The sequence below is a fragment of the Rhineura floridana genome, chromosome 3, assembly GCF_030035675.1.
Source record: "Rhineura floridana isolate rRhiFlo1 chromosome 3, rRhiFlo1.hap2, whole genome shotgun sequence".
NCBI classification, from domain to species: domain Eukaryota; kingdom Metazoa; phylum Chordata; class Lepidosauria; order Squamata; family Rhineuridae; genus Rhineura; species Rhineura floridana.
Genome location: NC_084482.1, coordinates 19,923,251 through 19,932,990, shown reverse-complemented (window position 1 = coordinate 19,932,990; position 9,740 = coordinate 19,923,251). Strand labels below are relative to the sequence as shown.

Genomic DNA, 9,740 nt, shown 5'->3' with positions numbered 1-9,740 from the left:
GTGGCTGGTCTCGTGCGTGCGTGCGCTCACCACACACTCCAGGCTAACGGTGGAAGGCCCGTCCAGGCTCCACCGCCAGCGAGCGGGCACCTGCTTTCGGTGAGCACTGGACCGGGTGCCAGGGGGCAGCGGCATCACTAGCGGGAGTACGGGGTGGTGGCTCTGGGTGTCACCCCCCTCATGGTGCCACCCAGGTGCGATCCGCACCCCCCGTACCCTGGTAGTGACCCCCCTGTCGTACAAACTGTTCTAATCCACATTCAAATACTTAAATTTCCTAATTCATTCAGGATCTGGGCAAGATCAGAGAAAAAGAGCAACCCAAATTATCAAGGAGCTGAAGCAACTTTAGAATGAGGAAGGCTACAATATTTTGGGCTTTTTAGTTTGGGGGGGAAGCAAGCAAGATGAGGAGGGGAGAAAACACAATAGAGGTATATGAAATTATAGTAGAGAAAGTGGATAGGGAGAGGGTTTTCTCCCTCATTATATTAGAAACAGAAGGTCATTCATTGAACGTTGAGAAATTCAGGACAAACTAGATGATGACCTTCTTTTCACAGTGATATTTAAAGTATGGAATTTGCTACCATGATGAGGAGAGCCCCACACAGCCATGAAGCTCACTGGGTAACCTCGGGCCAGGCACTGCCTCTCAGCCTCAGAGGAAGGCAATGGCAAACCCTCTCTGAATACCGCTTACCATGAAAACCCTATTCATAGGGTCGCCATAAGTCGGGATCGACTTGAAGGCAGTCCAACACAACAACACCATGATGAGGGCCACCAACCTGGATGGTTTTAAAAAGGGATTAGATAGATTTATTATTTTTTTAAAAGGCTATAAGAACATGAGGTAAGAAGAGCCTGCTGGATCAGGCTGATGGCCCATCTAGTCCAGCATCCTGTTCTCACACTGGCTAGCCAGATGCCTGTGGGAAGCTTGCTAGCAGGACCTGAGTGCAACAGCACTCTGCCCTCCTGCAGTTTCCAACAACTAGTGTTCAGAAGCATGCTGCCTCCGACAGTGGAGGTAAAACATAGCTAGTGGAGTGGAGGTAGAATGTGGTTAGTATCCATCAATAGCCTCCATGAATCTGTTTAATCCTCTTTTAAAGCCATCCAAGTTGGTGGCCATCACTGCCTCCGGGGGGGGGGGGATTCCATAGTTTAACTACGTGCAGTGTGAAAAAGTACTTTCTTTTGTCTGTCCTGAATCTCCCAACATTCAGCTTCATTAGATCTCCATGAGTTCTAGTGTTATATAAGGAGAAAAACTGTTCTCTGTGCACTTTCTCCATGCCATGCATAATTTATACACCTCTTATGTGTCTCCTTTTACTCACTTTTTCTCTAAACTAAAGAGCCCCAAATATTATAGCCTTTCCTCATAGGGGAGTCGCTCCATTCCCTTGATGATTTTGGTTGCCCTTTTCTGAACCTCTTCCAACTCTACAACATCCTTATGAGGTGGGGCAACCAGAACTGTACACAGCACTCCAAGTACAGCCACACCATAGATATGTATAATGGCTTTATGATCTTGGCAGTTTTATTTTCAATTCCTTCCCTAATGATCCCTAGCATGGTGTTTGCCTTTTACCACAGCTGCCACACACTGGATCAACGGCTGCAAGTCATGATGGCTACCTGCAGCATCAAAGGCAGTACGCATGTGAATACCAGTTGCCCACAAATATTCAACCACTCCACCACAACCACAAAGACTGTTCCCGTGCTAAGACCCTTATGGGAAGAATCCTCTAGTCATGCCAGCAGATTCTGTACGGGGCAAAGTGATTCAGTGCCAATTCAGGCCAAACAAGACTTCCAAGGCACTCCTCTGCTATCACCAAGCAATGAAAGGTAGGCAGGAACACACAGATAAAGGGCAGCAGCAAAACGACGTTTTCACACACAAGTTTTATATGACCAAATGCCAAGTTCGGCATATTATTTGGGGAGCTGTAGGAACAAAGTATTCACCCCCTCCAGAAACTGGGCCAATCGCAACAGTGGGAGGAGCCACAGCATAGGCTCCTCCCATGTGACCCAATTCTTCTCCCATTCCCTCCACCCCCCTAGCGGCAGGCCTCACAGGCCAGCAGCTCCCATGCTGCTTAATAGGCCACTTGCCTGCTCCCCCAACAAAAGCCTGGAGAACTAGAACCAATTACCATACCAATCTCTGACTTGGCAGTCTCTTTGTTTAACACCCAAGGCCTGGGTCCAATTAGTATACGGTTTCAGCTCTGCCTTTCCTAGCAGTTTTTGAGTCTTTTCTTTGTCACCAAGGCACTCATTAGCCACAGCCTCTGCCTCATTCCTTCCTCCTTACCTGCTTCCAAAGGAAGGAGTCTGTCCTGTTCTGATGCCAAGAGATTACCAGGTGAAGCACAGACAGCAAGGCTCCGGCCAGCACTGCCACTCGCATGCGCACGGGCAGGAGGGTGTAGATGATGTAGATGAAGAAGACGCTCCACCAGACCCCCTCAGAGGCACTACGTGGCAAGACCAGAAGCGTGCCCAGCACCTGCACCCCACACAATGCCCCAATGACCAGGTAGCTCACAGCCCACATGCAGTCCTGGTGGAAGCCAGTCCGATTGCAGAGGACCATGAGGGAGAGAAAGAGGGCAGCCGCCACAGCAAGGGCAGTGGCATAGGGCACACGGGGGGCACCAGGCACACAGTGGAACAGCAACATGATGCCACAAGCCAGCACCAAGACTCCCATGAGCACCGTCAATGAACTCTGGTTCATCTGGAAGAAATAGCGCTGATAGAGGCGCTCCAGCTTGGCCGAGTGGAAGCGCTTGGAGCGGAACACCTGCAGGAGGCGCCGGCCACAATCACCGGCCGAGAGCCCCTTGGCCTCACCCGCTGGGCCGCTCCCATCCTCGAAGCCCAGGTCCACGGCTTTGAGTCCCAAATCCCCTGTTCCAGTACCAAGCGGAAGTGGCGGCGGCGGCTGCTTCTTGCCATAGTGGTCCTCCTGCCATGAACAGTTCAGCCCCAGCCCCCCACTGCCTCCACGCTCCAGCTCCGGGTCCTGTAGGCAGCTCATGTAGCGCGGGCCACAAAGTGCCGGGCGATGGCGCTTGGGCCCATTGCGCTCCCCCCAAGCAGTCTTCCGCTCGTCCACTTTGGGCACCAGGATGCCGCTAAACCAGGACATACTGTGGGAGAGTGGAAAATGGGGTTAGGAAAAAGCATGAGCAGCAGACAAAACTAGAGAGAGAAGGTTTGCTTGGGCTTGCCTCTCTGCGAGGACCAATTACATGCCCTTCCCCAAGCAGTCTAATAAGGGGAGCAGTTCCTGCCTGGGAGTTCATGCCACAGGCTTACAGCCCAGCAGGGAGAAGGTGCTTACTATCTTCGCAGAGCACAAAGTAAGAGGAAGTATGAAATCCTGACCACTAGCAGCAAGGGTCCCCATGAGTCTCTGGGACAAGCTATTCCTTTCTCTGGGGGCTGGGCCACAGGGGCAGAGCTCAGGGCACTGGGATGTTTCCAGCTTAGATCACGGGACTCACAGCACAAGGACAGTGGCCACCAGACAGGATATGCTTCAAGCACGGAGGTCAAATCAGAAGCACCAAAAAGCAATTCTGCAGAAGCCTCTGGAACACCAATGTACAGCTGCCAGCTCCAGGGGCCCCCCTCTCTGCCATGGGGAAGCTTCAATACCTGGAAGGCCACTCGGAACTGGGCACGATGAGGCGACATGGATCACCGTAGGGAAGACAAAGCAGAAACTGCGAGGGGAATTTCTTATTTCCTCTTCAGCATTGAGCTGTGGCTGCAACCTGCAAGAAGGAAAGAAGCTGGTCCTACATGCTAGATACCATTCCAGAGCCGAAGCCCCCACAGTATCCCATTCCCCAGCTCTCCGGAACTCGTCTGGGTATTTCTCGCCATGGTGGTCTTCACATATTCTCTTTCCATCTCCACCCCCCCCACAAGTTCTGTTCCATCAGCTCCAAATACATTCCCCAACAGTATATGATCCCCAGTGTATTATTCTTTATGCTGCGTAATGCAAAATGGCCATCTATCCCGTATTCTCCTTGCAACAAGTATGAACATGATGCTCTAATGACCAACATATGGACAATAGTAAAGACATAATTACTCTGAATCAGAAAGACAGCCCACACAGTCACTTTTAACCTTAGGGCTGCGTGGAACTACAGCAAAAGAGGGAGACACACAGGTACTTTGGTCACCCAATAATCTGGTGCCGATACTAGGAATCAGAAATATTTTTTTCAGCCCTGCACAGAGCAGAAGTGATGGGTAACTTTAACTAAATGTCACAGGTGGAGCAAGGTGCAAAACAGACAGCAATAGTTGTATTTCCAGAGGCTGCTCAAACAACCAAACAGTGATCAATATGCTAATCTCTTTTTCCATCTTAACAAAAAAAGAAGAAAAGTTCTCAATGTTCAAACCCACTTGAGAATGACCAAGAAAACAACAACCCATGACTGAATTATGAATTATGCAGATAGCTGGGGGTGGAGGATGAGATCTTTACTGAAAGGAAAAAGCTTGACTGTTAATGTCTGGGATCACCAGAGGCAGGGACTGGGATTAGCCCTACCCCAATGGTGTCCTTGAATGCATCTGTTCCACTTCTTCCCATAGGAGAGAATGGCTGTCAATAACTCTTCCATAGAGAAAGTGAAAGTGCTGCATTTGGGGAACAAGTGGCTATCAACACTGCATTGCTCTCACCAACATACACCCCATAGAGGTCCTCCCTCTATACACATCCTGCGCATCATAGCAATGAGGTGGTGTTTTTTGCCAGCATTTATCAACACCCTTATAGAATGCTGTTGTAGGGGGTATAGCTAGGGCAGCCTCCCTGTTTAAGCAGCATGTTAAGGTGGTTTGTGGCATGTGAGTGGCAAGGTGAGTTGATGGAACAGGCTGAAAATCTGAATCCCCTGCCTCCTCTCACCCCTGAAGTTTGATGAGTCTTAGGTAGTATCAATCTGTCAATAAAGGCCAGAGGTACCCCCTCATTTAATGCTGAAAAATGCATTGGAAGATGATCTGAAGGAGCAGATACATGACCATCTTTGGAGCAGGCTGAAAGAAAGCTCTGGTTAAAGTGACATTGGCATCTATGAGGGAAAATTCATTAAAATATATTCAGTGATGGTATTTAACAGTGATTTGTGCCAACCTCAGACATAAGTCCACTAAATCTTTATGCTGAAGTTGCACAAGTACAAGAATGTTCTATCATACGTGTGGGAGTGTGCACATGTGGCAAAATATTGAGAGATAATCTTTCTAGAAATAAATGCACCAACACATCAGACCATTGTGGGGACACCTATGCTAGCCCTCCTAAACATATGGGGGCCTGATAACGAGGAAGCTATGCATAAAGGGTTCATAACTTTTACGCTAACAGTTGCCAGATTGGAATTGGCCAAAAACTGGAAGGGTGGAAGCAGACCGACCGTGGAGAATCAATGTAGGAGACTCTGGCAAATTGCTATAGTGGAAAATTTAACTCATAACTTGAAGGTGGCCAGGGGCAAGGGTAATGTAATAGATTTCTATTCTAAGTGGCTCTGCTTTATTCAATACATTAAGCAATAAGGCTGGGACTTGGGACTTGCACCTGCCTTCTGAAGGCCTTGGGAGAGAAGGTGATGGCAGAAATTGTTCTGAATGGACTTACACTGGGATGAAGGGCTTAGAACACTGGGAATGGGATCAAGAACAGTAATTTGTTTTCTACTGGACATTCAAACACCATCGTAGTTTTTTCCTTTTTTACAACAGCCTTGCAAGGCTGTCAAAGGATGGGAGTTCAAATTTGAATTCATCCCTGGATATAGTTTATTTCCTTGTTACGTTTTGTTCTGTTGATGTGTATTGTTGTGTTGGTGAAAGCAAATAAATATATTAAAAAAAAAAAGCCAGTTCCTAACGTTCCAGCACACTCTTATAGTGGCCAAGAACAGAACAGAAGGTGGAGTTATGCAAATGAAGGGACAGAACTATTCAGATACAACTCAAGGCAACTCCAGCTTGGGGTCACCATGGACAAGGAGCAACCCCGGATGCACCCTTCACTTTTTCCCAAATAAATGAATTGTTGCCAATAACTCTCATTCAGAAATTGGGGGGCACCTTTATGGTGAGGGTAAAAACCAGACCTCTTCCAGGTCACTGGATGTTCCAGCCCTCACTGACAGTGATCAAGTGGAGATACTTCTGAGGCAACACTACAACACACACATACACACACCCGCAACAAAGCCTTTGCAAAACACAAGTCCTTTTTCCACATATACCCTGCTCCACCACTATGATGGGCACTTTGCCAGTGAATATACAGATAAACACACAAGCTTAAAAAAGAAAAATGAGCACAGCCTATGATATGCAGCCTTCTTTATGACATCCAGAAAACTCCAGAAGATCAGACACTTCCCCAACCCATCTCCCCCACTTGCTGGCTCACCTGATCCACAAATCAAAGATACAAAACAAAACTCAATTTACTAGTCCCTTAATTTCATCTCAAGATTCCTCTGCTCTACTAGCCTTTTCCCCATCCTTTCTAACTCTGACGAGTTTTGCCCAGTATGCAACAGGACAAATTATGAAGCCCAGGAAGGTGGGGAGGGGTGGGGGAGAGAGAAGAGAGAGAGCTAGTTTCTGGCAGCTGGATCCCCTTCCTCCAGCCTAACTTACAATTCAGTGCAAAACCAGACTGGAATAGTTTTCCCCTTTTAAACTCTATTTGTCTTGAGTGCCAGCCAAAACCAGGGCTTGTTTTAGCTCCAACCGCTTCAGAGAGCAATTCCAACGCCCTCCCACACAGTTCTTATCTACATCCATCGTGGGAGATGGCGTCAACGTCATGACATCATTGCCCTTTACAGTAGAAACACATGGGGAAGCTTCAGAAGCAGGACCCCTCTTCCCCTCCCCATACCACACATACACACATGAGGAATAGCTTCACACACCAGCAGCGCACTGTTGCAGCCTCCTGTACTGTAGGAAGCAGCAGCCAAAGTAGCACATGAGGACAGCTTTGTGGCAAGCTGAGGGGGTCAAGGGGTGTAGGACATAACCCATCAGACAGAAACTGGGCTGAAATAAAACTAGAGTGTATGGAGAAGGGAAGGGCTTCAGCTTCATAGCAAGACTTTTCACAGCTCAGCTCCTCCAGCATGATTTTTTTAATTTAAAAACACATTCATAAGTGATGCAATAACAAACAATAACAGTGTGATAGGATAGAACAGCACAGCATATTCCCGCAGTCAGAAGAGCGCATGCTTTTTTGCTGCTCCTCACAGAAAGATTGCATTTATCCCACCCCTTGTCTTCCAACATCCCTCACTAAATAGAGCTTGTTCCCTATACCACAGCACCCTTTGCATTTCACCAGGTTATAGGTCAACAACATCCCTGCCCCTTTCTATCCCCTCCCCCAGGTCTTCCCACGAGGGAGGGGTGGGAGCAGCGTTTGCAAAGTTCAATGGGAAAAGAGCTTAAGGCCCCACAGTGACCCTGACAGATCCCCTCCCCCCACCTGACACTGGTGACATGTCAGAAAAAATATCCAGAACACAATATAGAGGTAAAGATTAAGGAAAGTCCACCTGCTCCTCCTCCAGGTATGTAACCTGATCAGGCTGAGAAGCAAAGCTATACAGGCCAGCCCACATCCTGGAACCAACCAATCCCCGCAGAGGGATCCCAGAAAACCAATCCTGGGGGATCCAAAAAGGGGTAGTGGAGAGAGAACAAGTCATACACAGTTTTTAGCCCTTACAAACACAAGAAAGGTTAAATCTGTAAACTCCACGAGTTGCATCAGCACCCCCAGCGGGTAGCTAGGACCTTTTCACTTGTGCCATTCGGATCAGAGGGGAGTTAATGCACATTTGGGCGCCTCCTCCCTCCCCACATAATGCAATAGGAAGGTCCCAATGAGGGGCAGCAACGGAACTTTCCCAGCTCTTGACCGCTGACACTTAAAGGGTCCCTGCAATGACCAGGTGGACAAGTGCGTCCCACGCCCCTTCCCCGGGAACCAGTGCTCCCCTCTTGCGCTCCTCATGGGGCTGCACTATCCGACCCCCACCCTCTTGCATTCCCTGCAGTCCGCTGTATTTCTCGGCCCATCTAGCGCCCCCGGCCGACGTGCTGCGGCCGAAATTCGTTCACCACCGCCCAAATCCCCGAAGTCGCGGTGGGCACGGCCTAACTACTCCCACCCCTTTCTCGTTGTTCCTCTTTCATCCCTCTCGGTACAACCTTCCCCCGCTCTCTCCCCGAAGGCCCAGCCTCTCTGGAACCGGCTGCTCCCAGATCCAGCCCACCCACCCCGGCTCCCTGCGTCCTTTTGGGTGCAAAGCGTTTTCCCCCTAGGAGAGATGTTTTTGCTCCCTGCGCTCTCCAGCTTGCCCCCGTTCACCTCCACCTCTTCCTTTCCCTCCACTCACCTCCTTGCGGCTGGGCCGTCTCTGGGCACGGCAGGGCCCTCCTCTCCCGCGGGTGGGGCGGGGGAGGGGGTAGCAAGCGACGATCTCTCCCTCTCTCTGCCAAGCGGATCCTTCTCCAACCCTTTGCTCTATGTTTACAGCGCGTCCCCCCAGCTCCGTCTTCGCCTCCTCTCCATTCCTGCCTGCTCGCTCTGGGCCCGTCCCCTCCTCCCTGCGTTGTCCAGAGTAAACGCCCTCTAGCCCGGATCCACAAGGCTCGCCCCGCTCCCTGCGCTCCTGACCGGGATCGCCAAGCAGGACGCCTTAAAGGCACACGGTCCCTTTTGTCTGCTTCCCTTTGCCTGTTGCGCTGGGATGCGGGGGCAGCTATGGGGGGGGGGGAGATGCAGAGAGGAGCTGTGATTCCAGACAACGGGCGCGCTTGGCAACAGAGTCGGAGGATTCCGGGCACCTGCTGCAAGCGGGCAGAGAAGGGAGGGAGGATAGTGGCCGAAGCAGCTTGACCCAGGGGTGCAACCCACTCCGGCTGATTGATTCGCTCAACTAACACACACCTGCCCTCCGGGGGTATACGCGAGACCTACCACCCAACATCCCCGGTGCCCTAAAGCACAACTGTAATCTAAGCTACAAGAGTCTCTGGAGTGCACAGTTTGGTCTCCTGGTGCCTCCTCCTCTCCATACACACATTTCCCCCAGTACCTCCTACCCCAGGATAGTGGTCCCCCAACTATTGTCACCTAGGGTGGGGGAATCTGTTAATGCAGTTACGGTTTTGTTAAGTGACCACCTGTTGTTCCTACCTCTTCAAGCAGGACTCACTCTCCTCTGTTTGCTTTATCCCCACGCACCATAAAAACAGGCTGCCATCCTGTATGCACTTACCTGGGAGCAAGCCTTATTGAAAACAATGGGAGTTACTTCTGAGTAGATATGTACATGCTTGCACTATCACCCTCCGGTGGTGAGATCCGGCCATTTGGGTGCCTTCTGACTCAGTAATAATGAGATAGACTGTCCATTAAGAAGCGGCCTTCCAGCGTGTTTGCCCATCTAGGAGGATACCCTGTTTGGCCCCCGGTCCTAGGCAATTTTAGGGCTGATTTGAGTATTTTTCTGCAGGCTTCCAAGCAGCTAACAAGCGGAGGGAGGGGAACGGTAAGGTACCTGCTGGCCCTTGGCTGGCATGGGGACAGTGGCAGGCACAGAAGAAGCCCTAAATCTTATTGTCCATGTCACTCCCTTCAT

General features: G+C 50.1%; 1 protein-coding gene across 1 annotated transcript in view; it reads right to left on the bottom strand.

Annotated features, from left to right (window-relative positions):
- ADCY6 (adenylate cyclase 6) overlaps positions 1–9,286 on the bottom strand; it is a 64,168-nt gene extending 54,882 nt beyond the window's left edge. The window contains exons 1-3 of the mRNA XM_061614814.1: positions 8,493–9,286; positions 3,691–3,809; positions 2,339–3,179 (exon numbers count right to left, since the gene is read on the bottom strand). Coding sequence (XP_061470798.1) covers positions 2,339–3,178 — 840 coding nt within the window. The 5' untranslated portion in view covers position 3,179; positions 3,691–3,809; positions 8,493–9,286. The remainder of the gene's footprint in view (positions 1–2,338; positions 3,180–3,690; positions 3,810–8,492) is intronic.
- Positions 9,287–9,740: the final 454 nt, after the last annotated feature.